Here is a 26,046-nt window from a genome sequence, read left to right as displayed (position 1 = left end):
GCCCAATTTGAGACCAGCCTAGGAACATGGGAGACCTTATCTCTACAAAAAATGAGGATCACTTGAGCCCAGGAGGTCAAGGCTGCAGTGAGCCATGATCGTGCCACTGCACTTCCACGTGGGTGACAGAGCAAGACCCTGCCTCAAAAAAAAAAAACATGTACAGATGCACGTGTACACAAATGTACACTTCAAAAGCAAAGGATTAATTCCTGAACCCAGCTATTTTAAAATTCTGAATTGTATTTGTTTATTTAAACAAGGCCGTGTGCGGTGCCTCATGTCTGTAATCCCAGCACTTTGGGAGGCCAACGCAGGCAGATCACCTGAGGCCAGGAGTTTGAGACCAGCTTGGCCAACATGGTAAAACCTTGTCTCTACTAAACATACAAAAATCAGCCAGGCATGGTGGTGTGAGTCCATAGTCCCAGCTACTTGGGAGGCTGAGGCAGGAGAATTGCTTGAATCTAGGAGGCAGAGGTTGCAATGAGCCCAGATTGTGCCACTGCACTCCAGCCTGGGTGACAGAGGGAGACTCTGCCTCATAAATAAATAAATAAATGTAATACATTCACAGTGTCTAAAATCCAAATGAAATATAAGCAAATGGCCAGGTGTGGTGGCTCACACCTGTAATCCCAGCAATTTGGGAGGCCAAGGTGGGCAGATCACCTGAGGCCAAGAGTTCCAGACCAGCCTGGCAAACATGGCGAAACCCCGTCTCTACTAAAAACATAAAAAACTAGCTGGGCGTGGCAGTGGGAGCCTGTAATCACAGCTACTCGGAGGCTGAGGCAGGAGAATCGCTCGAACCCGGGAGGCAGAGGCTGCAGTGAGCCAAGATCATGCCATCGCACTCCAGCCTGGGCAACAAGAGCAAATCTCCACCTCAAAAAAAAAAATATATATATATATATGCAAATATGCTGAAAAATTAAGCTATCTCTCACCCCATGTTCCAGGCCCCCAATTCGTTTTGTCTAAAAGCAAGTACAGTGGCCAGTTTGAGAGCTTCCTTCCAGAGATCTTCTGTGTTTAGACAAGCAAATACCCAGCTGCATTGTTATTACATACGTTTTTCTGCACCTTGGTTTTCTCATGTAATATACCTTGGAGATCCTTACACATCAGTACATGGACGGTTATCCTGGTCTTTTTAACAGCAGTATACTCCTCCATAATAATGGGACATTTGCATTATTTCTGCTCTTTTGCTCTTACTAAAAATGTTGCAATGAAAAATCTTGAACATATGTCATTTTGCTTAGTCATTCATTCAGACATTTATTGAGCACCTACTATGTGCTGGGCAGCATTCCAGGTGCTGGAGATAGAACAGTAAACAAAACAGGCAGAAGTCCCTGCCCTCATGGAACATGACATCTATTGTGAACGTGTGAGTACATCTTCAGGATACATTCCTACAGGTGAAATAGCTGAATCAAAGCATCTGTGCATTTTTAACATGTAGTAGATAAAGCCAAATCCCCATCCCGCCAAGACAGAGTCTATCAATTTACCCTTGCAATGTATGAAAGTGCCTATTTTCCCACACCTTTACCAACAAAATGCTATCAAATATTTTCATCTTTGCCAAGGTGACAGGTGAAAAACAACTGTGATTTTAATTTGCATTTCTCTTATGATAAGTGAGGTTAAGCATCTTCTCATCTATTTGAGAGCAATTTCAAGGCTGGGCATAGTGCCTCATGTCTGTAATCTCTGCAATTTGGAAGGCAGAGGCGGAAGGATCGATGGAGCCCAGGAGTTAGAGACCAGCCTGAGCAACTTAGGGAGTCCCCATCTCTACAAAAAATAAATACAAAAATTAGCTGGGCGTGGTGGTGTGCGCCTGTGGTCGCCTCAGGAGGCTGATGCAGGAGAATCACTGGAGCCTGGGAGGACAAGGCTGCAGTTAGCCATGATCATGCCACTGTACTCCAACCTGGGAGACAGAGCAAGACTGTCTGAAACAAACAAAGCAATTTCAGGCCCTTTCCTGTCAACTTTCTGATATCCTATGCTCATATTTTTACTAAATTGTGGATATTTTTCACACTGAGCTGTGGAATTTTTTTTTTTTTTTTTTTTGGCCCATTAAAGAAATTAGCTCTTTGCCTGTGGTATGAGTTGCAAATATTTTTCCCCTAGTTTGTCATTGGTTTTTGGACTTTGCATATGGTGGTTTTTTTTTTTTTTAAATGCAGACCTGTAAAATGTGAAATAAAATGTAAAAGAAATTCTGCTCATGCATTTTGCCGCCTTATGGTGAAATGCTTGTTAGGATTGAAAGAGATAAAGGCCAGTGCAGTGGCTCACAACTGTAATCCCAGGACTTTGGGAGGCCAAGGTGGGTGGATCGTTTGGGGTCATGAGTTCGTGACCAGCCTGGCCAACATGGTGAAACTCTTCTACTAAAAATACAAAAATTAGCCAGGCATGGTGGCACGCTCCAGTAATCCCAGCTACTTGGGAGGCTGAGGCATGAGAATCACTTGAACCTGGGAGGCAGAGGTTGCAGTGAGCCCAGATTGTGCCACTGCACTCCAGCCTGGGCGACAGAGTGAGACTCGTTCTCAAAAAAAAAAAAAAAAAAAAAAGAAAAAAAGAAAAAGAAAGAAAGAAAGAAAAGAAAGAAAAATATATATATAGATTCCAACAACATAATCCTGGGTTCCATTAATAAAAGCACACGTTCTGGCCAGGCACGGTGGCTCATACCTGTAATCCTAGCACTTTGGGAGGCTGAGGCGGGTGGATTTTCTGAGGTTAGGAGTTTGAGACCACTCTGGCCAACATGGTGAAACCTTGTCTCTACTAAAAATACAAAATTAGCTGGGCATAGTGATGCATGCCTATATTCCCAGCTACTAGGGAGGCTGAGGCAGGATAATCGCTTGAACCCAGCAGGTGGAAGTTGTAGTGAGCCGAGATAGTGCCATTGCATTCCAGCCTGGGTGAGAAGAGTGAAACTCTGTCTCAGGGGAAAAAAAAAAAAAAAAAAAAAAAAACCCAACCACATTCTAGAAAAGGAAGGTGAGAGTCCTATCCTTTTCTGGTGCTCCATCTTAAGAAGGCTTTGGACAAAGGGGGGCAAACTCAGAGGAGGGTAGCCGAGATGGTGACTGAGTTTTAAATCAAATCACATAAGGAATGGCCATAGAACTGGCATCTTTGAGCCTAGAGCAGATCGCTGTCTATGACTATCATCTGAGGCAATGGGACTAGCCTCATGATACAAAACCGGTCCGTATGGTAGAGATCCTGGGAAGCCAAGAGTCTGACAATAGAGCTCTTTCCAAGGCAGCGCTGCCTGAAGGTGGAATAGCCTATTTTGTGAGGAAGTAGTTCCATCACCAGAGATGCACAAACCAGAACCGGATGACCACCTCCCAAAGAGGCTAAGGGTTAGGCCACATCCCTTTCAAAACTCCTTTCAATCCTGAGACCTCATCATTCTACAAGAATACAAGGAATTGGCCGGGCATGGTGGCTCACCCTTGTAATCCCAGCACTTCAGGAAGCCGAGGTGGGCGGATCTCGAGGTCAGGAGTTCAAGACCAGCCTGGCCAAAATGGTGAAACCCTGTCTCTACTAAAAATACAAAAATTAGCGGGGCATGGTGGCAGGTGCCTGTAGTCCCAGCTACTTGGGAGGCTGAGGCGGGAGAATGGCGTGAACCCAGGAGGTGGAGGTTGCAGCGAGCCAAGATTGCACCACTGCACCCCAGCATGGGTGACAGAGCGAGACTCCATCTCAAAAAAAAAAAAAAATACAAGGAATATTAAAATTCCTAATTTCACAAATGAAGAAAAGGGGGAAACTGACATGCATTGAGCACTTACTTTTTTCCCTAGGCACTTCAGCATATATGACTTGATTTTAAAGGATGAGAGCCAGGAAGGTGGAGTGGTTCACCTAAGGCTGCACAGCAATGTAGAACTGGAACCCACATCCCCAGACTCCAACTCTAGAGCTCTCTCCACTGAACCTCCTGTCCCTGTTGAATAATTAAACATATGTTCATTGCATGTTTATTGCATACCTATTCTAAATGGACAGTAACGTGGACAAGAAAAGCACATTATATGCAGGGTATTAGTAAAGTCACGGGGTCTGCTCTGCAGAAGGTCACTGCCTAGTGGGCAAATACAGGTGCCATCTCTGCATTGCTTGATTTAATGTAAATTGTGTTCCCTGGAGTTGTGCAATGTGGTAACCCCAGATAGACCGATAAGGAAATATGAGGCAATTTGGCAAGTGTTGTAATGAAATCACACACAAAGTGCCATGGGAATGCAGAAGGCATGATTAATTATACCAGGGAAGTGAATCCAGGAAAGCTACACAAAGGAGGTGACACCCGAGCAGGGCCTTGAAGGGTATGTAAAAAAAAAAAAAAACAAAAACAAAGGGCAGAAGAGAATAATATGTATATTCACACCACAAACATTTATTGAGCAGTTCCAGGTTTCCAGGGATAGATAAGTAATTCACTGTTGATAGAGGAAACAGACAAATCACCAATAAATTGCCATAGCGTATAAGTGTAACCGTGAAAACGGACTTGCCAGGCAAAAGTGGTGATAGCTCCTTCTGGAATAAAGTGAGGCATCTGGAAAAGCTCCTGGAGAAGTGATACCTGAGATTTTAGAAACAGAAATAAATATTTTGCAGACTGATGATAAGGCAACTGGGAGAAAGGGAAAAGCATTCTCACCAGAGGGAATGGCATGTGCAAAGTTTTTGACTCTTGAAAGATGATTCACTCTGTCTTCAGGTGCCCAAAGCAGAGCTGAAAGGCTTAAGTGGAAAATGTTGGCATGGTAGCAGCCAAGCAGGAGGTGGAACTGACAGGAGTTTGGGCAGGACCCACCAGGTTTCCAGATGAGTGGGGAAACGACATTGGTGTGCATCAGGATTTAGGAGGCTTAGCAACCTTCCCTTCAAAGCCAAGCCCCAGATTGAGAGCTGGAAGAGAAAAGTGTGAGCTGTAAATCACCAGCTCCTCCCGCTGTGCCCAGTACTACAGAGCTAGGAGTCTCCACCAGCTCTCCAGTCCCACCGCTGCGACCCCGGCTAATCCAGCCTCCTGGCCCATCTGACATACACTTCCACTTAACATTTTGTTAGTGACTCTATAAACGAGCTCTCCCTGACCTTCAATCCCTGGCTAATTGCTGGTTTCATGTACAAGACTAGCTTAATTTTACGTGATAATTACCTGAGAGTGGTAATACATATGGCATTGCATGTTCGAAATGTCAGGCCTGGAAATCTACCAAGTGGCCATAGTCAGGGGCAAAGGGAGGATGCAGCCAGGGTCCACGAGGAGAGACAAAAAATGCGGACACCCAATACAGACAGAACTCCAGAGAAGCAGGGTCCTGGTCTACAGCAGGACTCAGAATCCTCGGCTGGCACAGTACACCCAGGGGCACAGGCCAGAGGAGCGGCACGTGCCGCAGCCTCACGTGCACATGTGCCCATCTCTCGGAGAAACACCAGCCAGGTCAGGGGCATGGCTCATACACACTCTCAGTCACCCTTTCAACACGCGCTCACTGAGCCCCTACTATGTGCCAGGCAGCGTACAGGCGATTGCACTAGTTTCAAACTCCCACCCCACCCAGGGAAAGTCGAAAGATGTAGAGGGTATGTTTGGGTTGTTAACAATTATTTGGGGGATGCTACAGGCACTGAATAAGCAAGGCCAGGAATGCGAAATGGCCCACATAGTCCCGTTCAACGAAGCATTGGCCTTCCTGTTGCTTGAGCCCAGGAGTTCAAGACCAGCCTGGGCGACATGGTGAGACTCCATTTCTACAAATAATAATAATAATAGTAAACCAATTAGCCAGGCATGGTGGTGTGCACCTGTAGTCCCAGCTACTCAGGAGGCTGAATCAGGAGGATCCCCTTGAGTTCAAGAGGTCAAGGCTGTAGTGAGCTGTATTCTTGCCACTGCACTCCAGCCTGGGCTACAGAGCGAGACCCTGTCTCAATTAAAAAAAAAAAAATAGCCTCCCCAAATACCTGTGGTGGCCCCACTGTGAAACACGGTTGAAAACCATCACATCTAAGCCAGGACCCCAGCCCGGAAGAAACCAAGTGTGCTCTGCCCTATTGGAGACTACAACTGGGGAAGGAAGACAATGGCAAGGACTTGTGCTGCATGAGAGAGTAATGGAAGGGTACCCAGGAACATGTGACAGGTAAACTGACAGAGTCCAGAGTACAGAAAAGACCTCCCTTTAAAAGTGCTGGCCGGGCACAGTGGTTCAAGCCTGTAATCCCAACACTTTGGGAGGCCAAGGGGGGTGGATCACGAGGTCAGGGAGTTTGAGACCAGCCTGCCCAACATGGCAAAACCCCATCTCTACTAAAAATACAAAAAATTAGCTGGGCATGGTGGTGGGCACCTGTAATCCCAGCTACTCAGGAGGCCGAGGCAGGAGAATCACTCGAACCTGGGAGATGGAGGTTGCAGTGAGCCAAGACCTCACCACTGCACTCCAGCCTGGGTGACAAAAGAGAAACTCCATCTCAAAAAAAAAAAAAAAAAAAAGAAAACAAGAAAAAACAGTGCCATTTCAGAACTAAGCTAGACACAAAAGGATTAATGTGGCAGAATTCCACTTCCATGAAATACAAGAGGACTGAAATTCATGGAGAAAGAAGTAAAAAGGTGGTTGCCAGAAGCTGGGGGAGGAAAGATAGGGACTTATTGCTTAATGGGTACAGGGTTTCAATTTGGGATGATGAGAAAGCTCTGGAGATGGACATTGGTGATGGTTGCGTAACAATGTGAATGCACTTAACACCACTGAACTGAACTCTTTAAAATGGTGGAAAATGGTAAATTTTATGTTATGTGTATTCTACTACAATTTAAAAAACAGTGTTTACAAATCTTAGTTGTGCACCGCCATTCCCTGCCAAAAAAGTGTCATTTCAGCTGCATTCTGAAGGAGGGGCAGGACACAACTCATCCATTCATTTGCTGCACGATAGTTGAACAGTACCTGTAAGGCACAGGTTTGGAAGAATTTCTGTCTTCTGCATCTCAAGTTGGATAAATAAAGCAAGGTCTCTGCCTCATGGTGCTTCAGTCCAGCTAGCAAGAGAAGCACATCTCTCTGGTACACAGAAGAATGAATCCAGAGGGGGGACCAACACAATGCGGTAGAAACACACCGAGGAGAAAGGCAGTGCATCTGGAGGGTGCAGGGAATGAAAGCTCTTTGGAGAAGTGGCCACGACATGATCTTGAGAGGTGGAGGCACTTGTATAGGCTGAGATGGGGGACAAGCCAGCCCAGAAACTACCTCTTTCCTGGATGGCCCCTGTCCCCAAGGCCATTTGCGGCAAAGGAGCTATTTACTATAGGAAGTGAAGACCCATTTTTCTCCCAGCACCTTTGGTGCCTAGAACAGCACTTGGAAAGAAAATAAGTGAATATGAGATGGTATCTGTTTGTGTCTGCACCACATGTCGCACACCTGCAGAGGGACAGCTCAGGTTCATTTTTCCCTCATCACTCCAGGGGACAGGACAAGGCAGGGAAGGTCTAGAGCCCTATGGTGGTGGGGCAGGCGGGTATGGGCAAAGAAGGAGAAAGGGTGCTCCTGGTCCCCTGGGGGGACCCTTCTGTGGGAAGCCCATGTGCACACACACTCAGAGGCACACAGGTCACAGGATCAGGCAAGAGGCACAGTCCCCAGATGAAGGCAAATTCTAAAAACCCCTTTAGCCTCCTCACCCATGGAACTGTGGACTCCTAAGCTGTGTTGGAGTAAATTACTTGCTTAATGAGATTTCAATTAACAAAAACAAATTAAAATCACTTTGGTAATTAAGCTGCTGTGAACCTCGCCAGTAGCTCTCCCTCAGACCTCAGATTTCCATGGGGGAGGAGCTGGGAACGGGGGTCCACTTGGACTCAGGAAGCAGTGCTGATGGGACCTAGGCAGGGCGGGGAGTTCCCACCTTGGGGCTTCCACTCTGGGAGCCACAGCTTCCTCAAGTCAGAGGTGGGTGGAAGGGAGGGTGCAGGACACAGCAGGCAGCACGGGCTCTAAACTTCCATTCACATCGAAGCCCTGCCACTTGGTGGCTGTGTGACCTAGGGCATGTTAGTTAGCCTGTCTGAGCCTCAGTTTCCTTGTCTGCAAAATGGGGTAATACTAGTAACCTACATCATTGGGTTATGGGAAGATTAAAGGAATGAATGCATGAAAGAATTTAGAGGGCCGGGCGCTGTGGCTCAAGCCTGTAATCCCAGCACTTTGGGAGGCCGAGGCGGGCGGATCACAAGGTCAGGAGATCGAGATCATCCTGGCTAACACCGTGAAACCCCGTCTCTACTAAAAAAAAAAAAAAACTAGCCGGGTGTGGTGGCGGGCGCCTGTAGTCCCGGCTACTTGGGAGGCTGAGGCAGGAGAATGGCGTGAACCTGGGGGGGCGGAGCTTGCAGTGAGCCGAGATCGCGCCACTGCACTCCAGCCTGGGGCACAGAGCAAGACTCCGTCTCAAAAAAAAAAAAAAAAAAAAAAAAAGAATTTAGAAGAGGGCCTGTCCCACAGCAGGGATCTTAACTCACTTTACCCAGTGTGGTGCTGTGGGGGGACTTTTCCAGCCTTTATGATTTGCCTGGTCCTGAACCCCAAACCCTTCCAGGGAAGCCCTATTTCTCTGAGTTAGGTCAGTGAAGATCTACCCATAGAGGTTCCCTTGGAGGTGAGGTTTCTCCCAGTTCTGTCCCACCCAGGCCCCCATCCCTTTTCATCAGCGCCAGCAGCTCAAATCTGGGCGCTATAACACTCAAGTCTCTTCAAGAACAAACACTCCTGTCTCTGGGTGACAAAATCACCCCCATTCTCCCACATGAGAGGCCGCCAGGGTTAAGTAGTGCTGATGTCACTGGCCCCATTCTGCAGATGAGTAAAAGGACTTAATGACTTACCTGGTGGCTCAAAGAGAGAAGCGGGGCCCAGGGCTGGCTGGAATCCGAGGAGCCCACATTCTCATCCAGTGCTAACGGAACTGTAAACAAGTTCAGCCTTTCTGGAGGGTGCAGTGCTAAGTGTATAATAAATTGAAATGATTAAGGTTTTAGATGATTTTTTTGTTCTTAAAAATTTGTAGCATTTACACTTTTGAAGTTATGTATTTATTTTTATTTTATTTTATTTTATTTATTTATTTTTTGAGACGAAGCAATCTCAGCTCACTGCAAGCTCCACTTCCCGGGTTCACGCCATTCTCCTGCCTCAGCCTCCTGAGTAGCTGGGACTACAGGCGCCCGCCACCGCGCCCGGCTAATTTTTTGTATTTTTAGTAGAGACAAGGTTTCACCGAGGTCTCAATCTCCTGACCTTGTGATCTGCCTGCCTTGGCCTCCCAAAGTGCTGGGATTACAGGCATGAGCCACCATGCCCGGCCGCTTTTGAAGTTGTTAAAGCAAAAACTACATTAAGCCTTTTGGGATAGCTGTGTGTGTGTGTGTGTGTGTGTGGGTGGGTGTGGGTGTGGGTGTGGGTGTGGGTGTGGGTATGCTTTACATATAACATGTTTTATTTATAGATATTTATATATATACACAAACTCATACACACACACATCCCAAATGCCAAACGTCATTTTTCTCTGTGGTGGTAGAAATTACAGATGGTTTTTGTTTTATATGTTCATTCGTGCCACAAATATTTTTATTTTTATTTATTTTTAATTTTATGAAGACAAGGTCTCACTGTTGCCCAAGCTGGAGTGCAGTGACATGATCTCAGTTCACTGCAGCCTTGACCTCCCAGGCTCAAGTGATCCTCCCACCTCAGCCTCCCTAGTAGCTGGGACCACAGGTATGCACCACTGCACCCAGCTCATTTTTTATTTTTTATAGCGACAAGGTCTCCCTACGGCGCCCAGGCTGGTCTTGAGCTCCTGGACACAAGCAATCCTCCCACCTCGGCCTCCCAAAGTGCTCAGATTACAGGCATGAACCACTGCACCTAGCCAATAAGTATTTTTAGTGTCTGTGAAATAGCACAATGAACAAGACAGACTTAAACCCTGTCTTCAGGAAACTCACAGCCTGTTGATGAAGATGTACATTGAACACAAGACGACAAGGTGAATGTTATAGAAGAGGAAGGGTGGGGCCTCAGAAGCCCATTACAGAAGGAAGCCATGGAGAGGGTGAGGTCTGCAATAAGCATTTATTTCTTTTGTAATTAGACTAAAATGAAACAATGTATACATTTTTAAAATGAATCCCAAGGGTCCCATGACTAGTTAGTAACAGAACTGAAAGTGGAAACTAAAAGCCTTCTGGGTCCCAGGCAAGTGATTTTTTTTTTTAACTGACACCCATACCCTGGGAAGTTTGAACAGCATCCTAGTCTTCAGTAAAAAATATCTCATAACTCTCAAAGGAGATGTCTGACGGAGGTGGTCCTATCATCTATGCACCTCGTGTCAGATGGAGGAGATATATCCCCATTCATACATCCATGTCAGATGGAGGAGGTTTTGTGTACACACATGCACACACACACGCACATACACACTCCTCTGACTCCTCCTGGCATGCCCTCCTTCATCTGTGTGGCCTTTCTGAGTGATGAGAGATGTCACTGGGATCCAGAAAGGGTCACTCCCGTTGGCCACACACATACACCCCATGCCAGATGGTACTGGGTCAATGGGCAGTGGGCATCTCACCATGCCTCATCTCTGGAGGAGGAGTCCCAAACATTCCTTGCTCTCAGTGGCCGCAGTCTCCCCACCGGCTGACCTCCAGTCCTGTTTCAACCCACCCTGGCCTTGTCTGCCATCTGGGGGCCAGGCAAAAGGGAGAACATCTCAGCACCCAGAACCTCCCACCATCTGCTCCTTCACACTCCCTGAGAAGTGCTAATCTCGCCAGGCTCTTCCCCGGCAGACCCCTTTGCCCTGGGGAAGGTGAGGGTGGTGCCATCCTCTAAGTGCCCAGCTTGTGTGAGGGCTGCTGGAGCCATGATGCCCTCCACTGGGAGATACCACCTGACTCCACGCGCTGTCCTCTCCTTCCCTCAGACTTCATGTATCATATTTTGTGCTGACTTCAGACAATCAAGGGAGGAGGACACAGAGTTGTACTTTCCAAGTAGCTGGCAACCCTTAATCAATGTTAATTGGCTCTAATTAGCATATGTTAATTAATGATATTTACCACAAATTAAAGGTATGAGTGCTCCCAGAGGGTTTCCTGTTCATCCAATTAGTGCCAATTAGTTGCAATTAACACGTGTAAATGAGATTCCATTGAACCCAAAACAAACAGCACAGAATCTCTCTAGATTCCCCCTTGCACCTTTTCAATCAGCCAGAGGAGGAGGTGGAGTGTGGAAGGTGAGGGAGAGACAGGAGAGAGAAACCCCCCCAGGCTGATATCTTGCAGCAAACTGACCCTCACACCCACCCGGAATGAGAGCAGGCAGAGCCACACTGGGCAGAGCAAGCCCCTGAGCATGGTCTGCTGCCCCGACTCTCCCTAGGGAGGGCTCCCTAAGGACGCTGGCCTTGAGATGCTCTTTAGAGCTGAAGGCCCTGCCTCGGACATCTCTGAACCTGCCAGGGCTTAACCCAGTGCATGGCACATAGTAGGTGCTCAGTAAAAATAAAATTGTGGGCCAGGCACGGTGGCTTATGCCTGTAATCCCAGCACTTTGGGAAGCCAAGGTGGGCGGATCACCTGAGGTCAAGAGTTCAAGACCAGCCTGGCCAACATTGTGAAACCCTGTATCTACTATAAACACAAAAATTAGCCAGGCATAGTGGTGCGTGCCTGTGATCCCAGCTACTCTGGGGGCTGAAGCAGGAGAATGGCTTGAACCTGGGAGGGGGAGGTTGCAGTGTGCCAAGATCATGCCACTGTACTCCAGCCTGGGTGATAAAGTGAGACTCTATCTCAAAATAAATAAATAGGCTGAATTAAAAGTTGGTTTTCTTGCATGAAGGTCCAATATCTTTAAATATATAAAATCAAAATGTATAAAATAAATAAAATTTTATAAAATATATAATATATATAAAATTAAAGGCCGTAATTTTTTTTTTAAGCATGCAATGTTCTCTTCTCCATAAGGTCTTCCCAAAGGGGCGTATCAAGGGGCAAAGTAGGATATGCCACTATGACATAATTTTTTTGGAGAGAAGTCTCTCTCTTGTCCCCCAGGTTTGAGTGCAATGGCTTGATCTTGGCTCACTGCGACCTCTGCCTCCCAGGTTCAAACGATTCTCCTGCCTTTGCCTCCCAAGTAGCTGGATTAAGGCGCCTGCCACCATGCCCGGCTAATTTTTGTATTTTTTTGTAGAGACAGGATTTCACCATGTTGGCCAGGCTGGTCTCAAACTCCTGACCTCAGGTGATTCGCCTGTCTCGGCCTCCCAAAGTGCTGAGATTCCAGGCGTGAGCCACTGCACCCAGCCTATGATGTAATTTTAATACAATCTATATATGTCCACAGAGATTTTACTTCATTGTTAATGTTATTTCTTTTTTACTCAATTACTGTCTGAGGCCCAAACCTCTGTCATGGCTAGAGAAACCGCTACCATGAACAATCAACTGCTACCCGCAGCCAGCCCAGCAGCTCACACATGTAATCCCAGCTCCGTGGCTCACACCCGTAATCCCAGCACTTTGGGAGGCCCATTCAGGAGAATCACTTGAAGCCAGGAGATCGAGACTAGCCTGGACAACATAGCAAGACCCCATCTCTATCTTTAAAGAAAATGCCACCTCAAACTATCCACAACACAGAACCCTCTATAAAGCCGTGATGTAAGATATACCTCCCAATAACTTTTTTATTCCTAGCTCACTTTTGCTACACCAAACTTTTCCATTAATGTTGATATTCGTTATTTTATTTTAGAGACGGAGTCTCTCTCTGTCATGCCCAGGCTAGAGTGCAGTGGCGTGATCTTGGCTCACTGCAACCTCCCCTTCCCAGGTTCAAGTGATTCTCTCGCCTCAGTCTCCCAAGTAGCTGGGATTACAGGCGCCTGCCACCACATCCAGCTTTTTGTATTTTTAGTAGAGATGAGGTTTCACCATATTGGCCAGGCTGGTCTTGAACTCCCGACCTCAGGTGATCCGCTGGCCTCAGCCTCCCAAAGAGCTGGGATTACAAGTGTGAGCCACCGTGCCCAGTCAATATGTACTATTTTAAAATACTGACTGTTGACAGTGTCAGGTGCTGCTTCAGGGGCTGGGGATTCAGGAGGGAACAAATCGTCTATGAATCCCGGCCCTCGTGTAGCTCACATTCCACCGTGTACTATTACCTCCCAGCTTGGGATTCGGATGTATCTGGAGTCAGAGTGACTTGGGTTCATATCCCAGTGCTTCCTCTCAGCAGCTGTAGGGAAGTGTTATTTAATCTGTCTGGGCCTCAGTTTATTTATCTGTAACATGGGTATGCTGATACCTATCTCAGAGGAATATTATTGGGAGGATTAAGCTCCTTCCCTTGTCCCATTCCCTGGTGGTGCAGAGTTTGGAGTTAAGCCACAAGGAAGGTAGAAAAGAGGGAGGTAAAAGCCAGAAGCTCACTCTGGGCCCGCAAACGAATGTCTGATTAAGTCCTCCTCTCGATGTCTGGGTTGGGAATGCGGGCTGGCCACGACAGTCGCTCCTACCTGTGCAGCACTTCACAGTTTACAATGCTATTGCACGACTAGCCTCCCAGCAAGTTCTCATCACCCACACACTGGGTTAGGAAAGCGAGTCAAGGAGGAAGCTGGTCTAGAAAGGTGGAGTGTTTTTACTATAAACACACATGCACATGTATGTTTATTGCAGCCCTGTTCACAAGAGCAAAGACCTGGAACCAACCCAAATGCCCATCAGTGAAAGACTGGATAAAGAAAATAAAGAAAATGTGGCACATATACACCATGGAATACTACGCAGCCATAAAAAAAAAATGAGTTCATGTCATTTGCAGGGACGTGAATGAAGCTGGAAACCATCATTCTCAGCAAACTAACACAGGAACAGAAAACCAAACACCGCATGTTCTCACTCATAAGTGGATGTTGAACAATGGGAACACATGGACACAGGGAGGGGAACATCACACACCAGGGCCTGTCGGGGGGTAGGGAGCCAGGGGAGGAATAGCATTAGGAGAAATACCTAATGTAGATGACGAGTTGATGGGTGCAGCAAACTACCATGGCACGTGTATACCTATGTAACAAACCTGCACATTCTGCACGTGTATCCCAAAACTTAAAGTACACTAAATAATAATAATAATAATAATAATAATAATAAAAAGAAAGCGGGAGTGCTCCCTGCTTCATGCAGGGCTAAAGCCCAGACCTCTGGCTCCTCCCGGGATGCACTCCTTCATCCACGTGGCCTTTCTGGGTGATGAGAGATGTCACTGGGATCCAGAAAGGGTCACTTCAACTGGCCAGAAGCAAGGATTGGCCCACTTATGCCAAGACTGAAGGTGGGTCTTTGCATATCGAGGCACCAGGGCCCCTTCAGCTGGAGCAAGATTGCCTCCAGGTCAGAGGCCACAGCACCCATGGCTCTTGTGTCCCCTCCTTTGCCATCTTAACACTGCTCCCAGTCTGGGATGCTCACGCAGGGTGTTTGATCATTTCAGAGTGCCTCAGCATCCCCTTCCACAAAGCAAGGGGGTATGCTGAGATGGCCCTAAAACCCTTTCAACCTGATGTTCTAGGAGTTTGGAGGTCCTCTGCAGAGCACTGGCTACACTTCTCCACTGATAGGCAACCATAGAAAGCCTTGGTTTTCCTCCTGCTTGGGGGCTTTGTCCCATCTGTGATGGCCTAATGGGTCCTGCTCACCCTCAGACCTTTCTCACTGATTCAGCGTCATCTTCCACCCCCACCCCAACCTTCCCTGGGATAATGATGAACCACCAGACACGGTCCCCAAGAGGCCCAGCCTCGGAAAAAGTTCTCCATCACACTGATCAGAGCAAAGTTGATTTGGAGGCTGGGGGAGGACAGGAGCCAATGGCGTTTAGTAAGAAGAGCTCAAGCGGGTTATCTTCAGGGAGGGGCATGTGGCTGCAGAATGCATGTCTGTCCTGAGGACTCTTGGGGCTTGCTGTTTCTTCCCTACCACTGCACCCCACCCCAGGGCCAGCAGGGCATGTGGGAGGGAGTCTGGAAGCAAGCGAAAAGAGCCCTCTGCTGAGTGCTCTTCCTCCCAGCAAAAGCAAAACTACCAGCGTTGGATGCCTCCCTGGGCCAAGCATAGTGCTAGGCCATTGACTTGCATGATTTCCATTTAAAGGGGGTGGCATGTGCTCCATTTTTCTCTCTAAGTGCTGCGGGCATCTTGGGCTGGGCCTGGTCAGCTTTGGGAGTGATGATCAGTCAATTCTGGCCATGGGGCAGGAAGGTTGCAGTACATGGTGAGGAAAATGCTTCCCACTGTGTCCCACCAATCAGCACACACATGCACATGTGCGCACACACACACATGCACACACACAGACACACGCATTTCTCTCCTCTCTCTCGGCCAGGTGGATGCTGGCTCCATCATCTAGATCCAGGGAGAGGAGGCTACCACTAAGAAGGCCACAGGTAAAAAGCTAAAGGAATCAGAGATATGGGTGGGGCAAATTCTCAGCTTTCAATGACAAGAACATTGCCTCCAAACCAGCAATTCTGGGTGCCCATGAAACTCGAGGACGGAGAAAAGGGACGCTGGCGAAGTGTCTGCTTTTTATCCCACTGATGCCTCTTGAGAAGTGATATCTCTCTAAAGCCAAAGTTCCTGAGATGAGGTTTAACATGGCCACTTTGGAAGGAAGAAAAAAAAAAAAACCCTCGGCTCCAGGAATGTAACAACAGAAAATAATTAAGGTCTAATAAGGTCAGTGTTCCACCTTAACACCTTTTCAGTTCCAGTTAAAACCTCTACTAATTTGCCAAGAAAAACCAGCCTCACTTGAGTCTTATTATTTGAATCACGTCCTGTCTCTTAATTTAAACGAGAGAGTCACATAAGGATTTTTTTTTTATTTTAAATTACAATGCCGACTTTCTTCCAGTTGATTACGGTATATGACTCTCTGTTGGAAGGCCATTATTTTTTGCTATGATTTACAAAGCATTTAAAGCGAAATCAATGTAATAAATATCGAAGTATTGTAATAGATGATTCCATATATTTAACTGGAGACACGGCACAGCCCTGGTTCAGGCAGTCAGGAGATGAGCAGGGTGAAGACGGGGTTGGGGAGACACCTGGTATCCACTCTTTCCTTTTCTCCCCTTTTCTTTTCTCTGTATTCATTTAGCCAGGATTCACCCAGCCCTCCCTAAGATTCTGCACACTGGACTTGGGACTGTGGGGAGTCGTGGATGCTCAAGATGCATCCTCCAGGGACCATGGACTGTTTGAAGAAATTCCTCTGCAACAACCGGCTCATGAATATTGGAGGCCACCGTGGGCAGGAGGCCAAACTAGCACCCTCTAAGGAGCTGTGATGAGAGAAGATTTTTTTTTTTTTTTTTTTTTTTTTTTTTTTTGAGACAAAGTCTGGCTCTGTCGCCCAGGCTGGAGTGCAGTGGCACGATCTCGGCTCACTACAACCTCTGCCTCCCGGGTTCACACTGTTCTCCTGCCTGAGCCTCCCGAGTAACTGGAACTACAGGTGCCCGCCACCACGCCCAGCTAATTTTTTGTATTTTTAGTAGAAACGGGGTTTCACCATGTTCGCCAGGATGGTCTCGATCTCCTGAGCCACCGCGCCTGGCCGAGAGAAGATTTCTCATCACAGTGGAGGAGAGGTCTGGGTGGGGGGCAGGTCAGGAAAAGCTTTTGCTAGCATCTCTGCCTTTCTTCTCCCTGCTCCTCCCCTCCCTTGTTAACTTCTCCTTTGCCTCCTCTTCCCCTCCTCTGCCCTCCTCTCATTCCTGTGTCTTCCCTCCCTGGACTGAGCTGGCTCTAGGCCTCTGGTGGCAACCGGCACACACTGGCCTCTGACTGGACAAGCTCAGCTCAGGAAGATCAGCCAGTATTTGCAGCCGTGAAAGCCACCGAGAAGTGTGAAGGTGGATAGGGTGCCCAGCCTCATCTGCCCTCTCAAGTGCGTGACCTTGTGTTCACCCCCAGTGACAGAGCCCACAGCAGTGTTTGTAGGGCCGGTCACTTTGAGCCTGCCTGCCCCAGGGTGGGGAGCAAATTTGAAGCTGCCCTCCTTTCTGTGCACCCCCATCTCAAAAAGGACCCAAAAGCAGGTTCCTTTCCAGCTAGCTCCTGACCTGCCACCCATGAGGAGCACCCCCAGCCCTGCCACCTCTTCCTGGCCTCAGGGCCATTGTGTGTGGGCCACACATCTGCTCCCAGGTGGGCTCTGCTCCCAGGTTCCTGGCTGGAATCACAAACTCGTGCCCACCAGTGAGGGGGCCACACATGGGCCACCAGCCTATGGGTGGGTCCAGATAACACATCTCCACGGTAGGTCATGTGCTCTGTCTGCAGAGCTATTCGAGTGCCATGGAGATCTTAATAAGGGCTTTGTGGACACAATGTTGCAGCTTGTGATGGGGTGTGGATAGCACACTTTTAGCAGATCCTAGAGAAGGAAGATGTATGGTCCCTTGCCGTACCACCCCAAGCCTGAACCCAAGCCCCAAGTCCCTAGCTCTGAACAGATTTCACCATAAATCCCAGGAGAGGACGCGCAGAGGGAAAGGGAGCAGAGAAAAGAGATTTACAGCGAACTTGCTTCCTGACACCTCTTTGGCCCATCCCATAAAATAACAATATCACCAGATAAATCATATAGAGTCTCAGGGGACCTTCCCCTTGTATTTGTGGGGTCTTTGAGGGGAGATGAGGGGACACGGTCAGGTCCACCCAGCTGCGTTCTCCCTGGCAATATCAGTTCCAGCTGCCATGAGGACATCTCAGATTTAATCCCTGGGCTATGTATGGGGTGGTGGGGTAGGAATGAGGTAGGGAAGAAGAGTGTTGCCTATGGACACCCAAGAGACAGCATGGCATAAGAGATTCAGCATGAACTTTGAGCAAATCCCAGCTCAAATTCCTAGCTGTGTGACCTCAGACAAGTTACTTAACCTCTCTGGGCCTTGGTTTATTTCTCTATAAATGCAGGGCATGGAATATCTACATGACAGGATACGTGTGAGGAGTTATTGAGAATAATGTATGCCAAAGCTGGCATATCGTAGGTACTTAAAATATGGGAACTATCGTAGCCACAAATGTTTTCTCTCATCTAGGATAAAAAATGCTGTGGCTGTGTTCCCAGCAGAGGGAATCGAATGCCGAGCCCTCTGCAGAGACAGCACACTCCCTTGTCTTCTCTGGCTATTGTCTCAGCCTGGGTCTTCGAGCTTAGAAAGGCAGAGCTCCCCATTAACTCACAATGTGACTGTAAGCAAGTTTCTTCCCCTCGCCAGGCCTGTTTCACATCTATAAAATGAGGAGGTGGAAAGTACTTGGTCTTTAAGGCCCAGTCCATTGTAAGATAAAATCGCAAATCAGGAGAAATTTCTAACCGTAACCAAAGAGATCAGGCAGGACCCAGACGCTGCAGGCGGTGAGGCCAGCTGAGACTGGCATGGTTAACGCAGCCTGGGGCATACGCTGTCGCCATCCTAGGAAGGGACTGTAGGGCTCCATTCAGCCGGTCCCACAGCTCTGACCACTCCAAGTGAGAGATTCCTCTGCCTGCAGCCTGCGTGGCTGTGGACACGGTCTGTGGCATTGCACTGAGGGACATTCGTCCAGAGGGAGGACTGTGTTTCCAGAGCTGGGAGCTGGGTGGGTGAGGCTCCATCCAGGCTCATGCATCGTACCTGGAGCAACCTCGTACTTCCCTTCCCGCCTGTGCGGTCTCCTCCTCCCACCAGTCCTCCCCAACCCTGTTTTTCCCCTCCCTTCAGCATCTTCAGCTATTAAGGATGATGGCTTTGGGCTTGGGCTCTAGCCTTCTAGTCTCTGCCCTCTCTCTCTCTCTCTTCGTCCTTCCTTCTTTCCTTTCTCCTCCTGCTTTTCCATCTTCTCCTTGTACTTCATTTCCTCCTCTCTTTCCTTCCTTCTCCGGTTCCTCCCTTTTCCTCCCTCACTGTTTGATTTTTGGTCTCTCTGATTTTTTCTTCCTCCTCTCCATTCTTCATTTATTTCTTTTCATCCTCCTCCCGGTCCTTCTTTCTGCTTTGTCACCTCCTTCGTTTTCTTCTCCCTCTGACCAACTCAGGGGAACCGAGGTGGGCCTATCTGGAGGGAGTGAGTGAGTGTGTTGGGGGGTGAGGGTGGAGGGCTGGAGCGGGTCAGTGATCTGGCCTGAGCCTCTCTAGTATCGCTCCAGCCTCAGCCGCGAGAGGATCAGGAGTTCACCCGCAGGGCAGCTGTCAGCGGCTCAGTGGATGGATGAGTGAAAGTGTAGGGGGTGGGGAGGTGAAGTTGCTGGGGAGGGGGCCTTCTTTAAATAAAAATGAAAGGAGCTTGGTGGATGAAGTGACACAGACTGTTTCATAATAAGTCCCACCCAAGGTACCTCTGCCAGGGGACCCAGCCCTCCTGTCCACCTCCCTCCAATCCTGTGCCCTGTCTCCATCCCCAGAGTTTCTTTCAGCACAGAGCCTGTTTGTTTCTCTGATCGTTTGGGCAGGCCAGAGAGCAGGCAATCCCCCACACTCAACTCCCGAGAAGGCCCTCCCGCTCCCCGCAGCCTTCCCCATCTCCCACTGTGGGGTGGCTGGGATTGGAACCCTGGGCAACCTGCTCACAGAGTGATGTCTGGGCAGATTAGCACCCCAAAGCTGGCAGGCCTATTAGGAGGCCTTTGTGGGGGAGGGGGCCGGGGGAGGCAAAAGGGATTTTCCATTCTCTGAGCAACTGGATTACACAGTCAGGGGATCAGGGAAGAACTGCTACTTAAGCTGCCTCTGCCCTGGCTCTCCGCCTCTCACGGGCTCAGCAGGGATCTTACCAAGCCCTGCCTTGCCTGCTTTTGAAGAATCTTTATGTAACTTGAGTCAGGTTTAGGGGCAAAATCAAGTCTCATCTCCTTCTGCCCAGCCTTGAGCTATTACACCAAACAAGAGCTCAAGAGGGCTCCGCTCGCCACCACCTCCGCCAAACCTCACTTTCCACAGAGCCCCCAGGTCTGGAGGTGGATCTGGGAGGCGTGACTCAGAATGGTGAAGTGACTTGCTCTGAGTCACACTGCGAGTGAAAGACAACTAGGATAGCTACCTGCCCGTGGACTGGATTTATGGGAGCATGTTCTCGGCAGAGCGAGGGACTTCCAGGGACTGGAAGGGGCCGAAGACTCTGCTGTTCCCCCTACAAGAAGGAAGTTTGCAGGCTGGGCATGGTGGCTCACGCCTGTAATCCTAGCACTTTGAGAGTCTATGGCAGGAGGATCGATTGAGCCCGGGAGTTCAGCACCAGCCTGGGTAACATAGGGAGACATCTCTATAAAAAAAATTTAAAAATTAGCCAGGTGTGGTGGCATGTGCCTGTGGTCCCAGCTACTTGGGAGGCTGAGGTGGGAGGATAGGTTGGGCCCATGAGTTGGAGCCATGATAATGCCACTGCAGTCTAGCCTGGGTGACAGAGCAAGACTGTGTCTCAAAAAAATAATAAAATAAAATAAAAAATAAAAAAATCAGGAGGTTTGTTCCTGAGTTTTTTGTCAGCCCAACATACACTTTAGAGGGAGGGGAACAGGGAGGGGAACCTTACTCCCATTTGTTCTCTCAGGCTGCAGAAGACCAGACCACAGTGGATGGTGAAGAAGAGGAGAGATGTGGAGAAGATTAGGTTGAAAGAGTCCCAAGTCTTAAAGCCTACTCCCAGCCTTATCACTAACTTGCTGTGTGACCTTGGACAAACCACCTCTTCTCTCTGAGCTTCAGTTTTCTTATCTGCAAAATGGAGATGGAAACATCTCTTTCAAGGATTGTCTCAAAGGGTGAATAAGACAAGGTACTAGAAGAGCATTAGGCACAGCCCCTGGCACACACAGCTGCTCCATCAATTATAGTAGAGCAAAGTCTTTTCCCCAGGAGCTGCTGGAAGCAGAATCTTCCACCCGGGAGCTGTGCGCACTCCCTAGGACAGGAGGCTCTGCTACACAGCCAAGCAACTGGTTCTTCCCACCAGGAGGGCAAATCCATCAGATTCAGCAAGATTGGCCTCCCCGACCTGGCATAAGGTTACTGGGGGGTCATGACCCCATACCTTGGGTCCACTTTCTAGAAACAGTCCACACACAAGAGGCCCAAAGACCCCCACCCTAGCACCGTGTGGCCCCTGAAGGCCTTTTGCTGACAAAGTGGTCATCTCTGACCTTCCTGATGGCCTATGCTCCTTCCAGTCAGAAAATGTCTGTGATCCTGTGACCCCTAGAAGCCCTGCCTTGCTAATGGTTTTATGATCTTCCCTACAGAATTCTCTCTTTGCCCTCTATACCCCCCAGTCCCTTTCAGTAGGTCCTAGTCAAAATAAACAACATTTATGACCAGAGCAAGATTCAAGGTCTGCATTGCAAACAAATGCAGAGCTCTTTGAAGGTGCCTGGGGAATCCATCACTTCCTGGGGTGTGACGTTCCCCAGGCCCAAGGGGAGATGGGCCCTGGGAAGGGACTCAAGCCTGGGAAGCTGGGCCCTGGATCAGAGTTTAGAACCTGAGGATCCCCTGCTGCCTCTCCCTCCTCAGCACCAAACTCATCCTCTGTGCAAGAGGAGAGGGGAGGGGAGAAGAGGGACTGGGCATGGCATGAGAGGTCCGCTGTGCCCAGCAACCACTCCTATCCTATGTTCAAGGCCACCTTGGTGGCCAGGACTTGACTCCGTATGTCATCGGGGAGAAGACAAAATGAAAGGGAGGGGGGAAAATAAAGAGATAAACAAAGAAACAGGCAGCGAACAGGAGTGAATGACAGAGTTAGAGATCAAACCCACGGGTCTCAGCCTTGATCCCTACTCTGGCACTAGCCTGGACAGAAGAGCTGCCACCATGGCCACGTTGGGACAACTTTCCTAAAGAAACCTCATCCCAAACTCTGCAGGCCAGTGCAGCTAAAGGGAGAGAGGGAAAGAGAACCAGCCTCCCGTCTGAGTTTCTCTCGGAGGCCTGAGTGGGTTAGTACACAGAAGGAAAAGTGGAGGCCCGCCATGCAGAATGAAACCCCTCTCCTCCACCCCACCGCAGATGAGAGGCAGAAGCCCTCCCCCATACTCTCCTAAACATCCTCCAACACAGAAGGGGCCCACAGGCGGCAGCTCAGGCTGTCTTGTCTCAGCTTTGCCTTCTGCACGCTACTGTGGATGAGAGGCAGTCTTCTCCAGCAGGTGTGGTCACGGAGCAGGTTTGTTTTCAAGGGGGACTGGCCCTGCCTGGGGAACTGTTAGTGGAGAATATTAATGTGGGATTCCCAGAGGCCCAGGTCTGAGAGCAGCTTTCTAGGACACGCAGCTCAATGTGTTCTTCAGCACCATGCCAGCCTCCAGAACTGGGGCACGGGCCTGGGGGCTGCTGTTCTCTGACTCACAGCTGGGCTTGGGGGGCGGGGGGAGAAAACTTTCCTCCTGGAGCCAGTGCCTTATCATTTACCCTGCTAAAAATATCATGCCATCCAACAGGTTGGGTGAGGAGCTAGCCGGGAAATATGTGTGGGTAGCAAAGGTATCTATCACATTTACCAGATCCCCATGTATAGTATTTGTATATGTGGCATATAATTAATGTTTGATGAGTGAGTCAGAGAGAGATAAATTGGAAAGGAAACAAAGACACAAAAAGAGAGCTGGAAATGCAAGTATGAGTATTTCTGTTATAAATATACTTTGTTCGAAATTATTCTTTGCCTAAACTGAAAGAAGAATAATTTTTAATAACTTTTAATGACCTTATACAAGTAAATGTAGATGTTTCAGCAGGGTGCCCTGGTACCCAGCACAGTGCTTTTTGTATGGAAAGTCCTCCATGGCATAGAGCTTTTGGTCTAGAAGAGCCTTGGAGACCATCTCAGCCACTGGGTTTCAACCTTGGTTGAACATAGAATCACCTGGGGAGCTTTAAAAAAAAAAAAAAAAGATGCAAGGGACTCACCTCCCAGGGATGCTGATCTAACTGGTCTAGGGTGGAGCCCAGACATCTGTATTTTTTGAAAGCTCCCCAGATGATTTCTCTGTGCATCCAAGGTTGAGAACTGCCCATCCAGGCCCATTATTTATTATTATTTTTTTTTTGAGACGGAGTGAAGTAGTGTGATCTTGGCTCACTGCAACCTCCACTCTCCGAGTTCAAGCGATTCTCCTGCCTCAGCCTCCCAAGTAGCCGGGATTACAGGTTCCCGCCACCATGCCTGGCTAATGTTTGTATTTTTAGTAGAGACGGGGTTTCGTCATGTTGGCCAGGCTGGTTTCAAACTCCTGACCTCAGATGATCCACCCACCTCGGCTTCCCAAAGCGCTTGGATTACAGGCGTGAGCCACCACATCCAGCCCCAGGCCCGTTCTTTACAGATGTGGAAACTGAGGCCTAGAAAGCAGGTTGCCTAGATCCACACAGCTAACTGGCAGCAGAATCAGAATCAGAGAAGCTGATCAGGCATCCTGACTCCTATATACCTCTCTGACGTGTTTGTCAAATGAGCAGATAAAAGGTTGATCCTCTTTTGGAGGCATCTGTCTGCAGAGACCAGCTACCCAACCCCCTCTCCCACTCCTACGTTTTCATATTATTTTCATCAGAGGCTGGACAGGCTGGCATCTTGACCCTGATCCTCCAGGCTTCCTATCCTGAAGGCCTCAGGGTTCATAGGGCAAACACACAGTTCCCAGGTCAAAAACTGTCCACCAGGCCTGGAGCCTCCGAGAGTAACAGGGCAGCTGCTTCTCCATGGCCATACGGAGCGTGTCAGTGAATGTTAGTGTACTCCCCAGAGCAGGGGTGGAGGAGTGTGCATGTGTGTGTGCAAATGTGCACATGAACACGGATGCACATTTCAGGAGGAGACTGGGCAGAACAGTCTCCTGCATGTGGGCACACATCCTTCTGGGCACATCAGCACTTGGCAGTGAGAGTACCAACATGTGTACACATACATATCCACACGTGGGATGATATGCATGTTGGTGTTAGCATCAGTCTATGCAGCAGGGTAGGTAAGTGTGTGAGAAAATGTGTAAATGTAACAAAGACTTTGAAAAGCTGCCTGTGTGTGCTGCTACATGTATCTAGAATCGTGTGCCAGTACAGAAATTTGAATCTACGTTTCTAAAAATCTACATTTACATTTACCTGTGAAGGCATGTATATGAAAATATGTACATGGCTGGCTGGCATGTGACTAAGTGTGTGTTTGCAAGGCGCAGGTTTATGTGAGAGAGAAAGGTTTCTGCTGTTTCTATCACACTTCCCCTAAGTAATCACTGGGAAATATATGTGTTGGAAAACTGTATCTTTCATGCCTAAATATATCTCAGCATATATAAATGAAACATGATATTGTGCCGACCGAGATGCTACACATTAACGTTGTTTATCATTGATAGAATTAAATAACCCATGCAAGGCCCTGGTAGCATTTCTTACAATTTTATTTAACACTGTTTTGGCCAAGCAGCACTTGGCAAATACACATACACACTGTGGCTGACTGTAACAAATGCGCGATCTGTAGGACATAATACACAACACACGAGAAGTATAACAAAACAGTGTCATCTAAAAATTCCAAGTGACTCCCCTCTTTCTTTGGGGCTCCTCTTATTCCCCTTCCTTTCCCAAACCTGACGAAAACCCATCCCTTCACACTTCCCTAGGAGGTCTCTGCATTCGTGCTAAAGACAGATAAAGTGGAGGGTGAGGATTTGAGGTGGGGGAAGAGATAACACTCCAAGACCTGGTCTCTGGAATGTGTCTACTCCTCCCCAGTCTGTCAGAGGCAGGCCCAAGCCCCAGCATGTGTTAAAACTGAGAGACCAAAGAAAGCATTTTTTATGGGTTCTGCAGACCTTCAGCGTTGACTGACATACTTACTTATTCAGAAGGAGGAAAAGGAGCTTCATACTTATCAGATTGGTAAATCCTTCATTAAAAGATTCATAGAAATGGTTCCTTGCTTTCAACTTGTTTTTATTTATTTTCTTTCTTTCTTTCTTTCTTTCTTTCTTTCTTTCTTTCTTTCTTTCTTTCTTTCTTTCTTTCTCTTTCTTTCTTTCTTTCTTTCCTTTCTTTCTTTTTTTTTTTTTTTTTAGATGGGGTCTCACTCTGTCACCCAAGCTGGAATGCAGTGAGTGGCATGGTTCTCAGCTCACTGCAACCTTTGCCTCCCGGACTCAAGTGACCTCCCACCTCAGCCTCTCACTCACTTTTCTTTCTTATGGGGAAACTATATCCTTCCTGGAGCCTAAATGAGAACAACCTTGCACACAGTTACAGGCTTGCCAGCTCACCTTTCAAAATGCGTGCTGGCCGATGGACTAGAATGTTAACTAAATTATGAATGGCCTGAGGGAAAAGAAAAACTAAGAGCTGGGAAGCTGGGGGCTTCATCTACAAGACCAAACTCGAACATGAGCAAGATGGTAGGACCACCAATGACCATCCTACAAGCTGAAAATGCAAAATGCTTCCTTCCTTAACCGCCACTGGGCAGTGAAATCACATTTAGTCCCCTGAATAGATGGCACTTGTAGGTCTTTTCAAACTTGCCAAGGACTTCTTCATCTCCCGAGAGTCAGGCCAAGATCCCATAGGGAACCTCAAAGCTCTGTTCCCTACGATCTGTATTTTTGGTTTTGTTTTTAAAAATTTTTTTTAAGTTTTTATTTTTGGAGATGAGGTCTCACTATGCTGGCCAGGCAGGTCTCGAACTCCTAACCTCAAGCAATCCTCCCATCTCGGTCTCCCAAAGTGGTGGGATTACAGGCCTGAGCCAAGGTGCCCGGCCCCTAGGATCTGTTTTTAACCATCCCTGGGCTTCATTTTGGCACGGCAGTACCAAGATTGAGA

General features: G+C 48.1%; 1 protein-coding gene across 5 annotated transcripts in view; it reads right to left on the bottom strand.

The window, feature by feature from the left end:
• LOC119622100 (uncharacterized) overlaps positions 1 to 26,046 on the bottom strand; it is a 76,220-nt gene that overhangs the window by 40,814 nt on the left and 9,360 nt on the right. Inside the window, exons 2-4 of one of the 5 annotated variants that reach the window (XR_005238699.2) lie at positions 8,966 to 9,081; positions 4,721 to 4,971; positions 3,867 to 4,000 (exon numbers count right to left, since the gene is read on the bottom strand). The exons of 2 other annotated variants lie outside the window; for them this stretch is intronic. Coding sequence is in view for 1 of the 3 variants with exons in the window: in XM_037993151.2 (XP_037849079.2) it covers positions 4,777 to 4,971; positions 8,966 to 9,081 (311 nt within the window). In the remaining 2 variants the exon portion in view is untranslated. Of the gene's footprint in view, positions 1 to 3,866; positions 4,001 to 4,432; positions 4,972 to 8,965; positions 9,082 to 26,046 lie in introns of those variants that run through there. 2 more of the 5 variants (XR_005238698.2, XM_037993151.2) reach the window with 2 other exon arrangements.

This window comes from Chlorocebus sabaeus, chromosome 16 (assembly GCF_047675955.1).
Source record: "Chlorocebus sabaeus isolate Y175 chromosome 16, mChlSab1.0.hap1, whole genome shotgun sequence".
NCBI classification, from domain to species: Eukaryota; Metazoa; Chordata; class Mammalia; order Primates; family Cercopithecidae; genus Chlorocebus; species Chlorocebus sabaeus.
The sequence above is the reverse complement of the archived record's forward strand: the minus strand, read 5'-3'. Positions and strand labels throughout refer to the sequence as shown.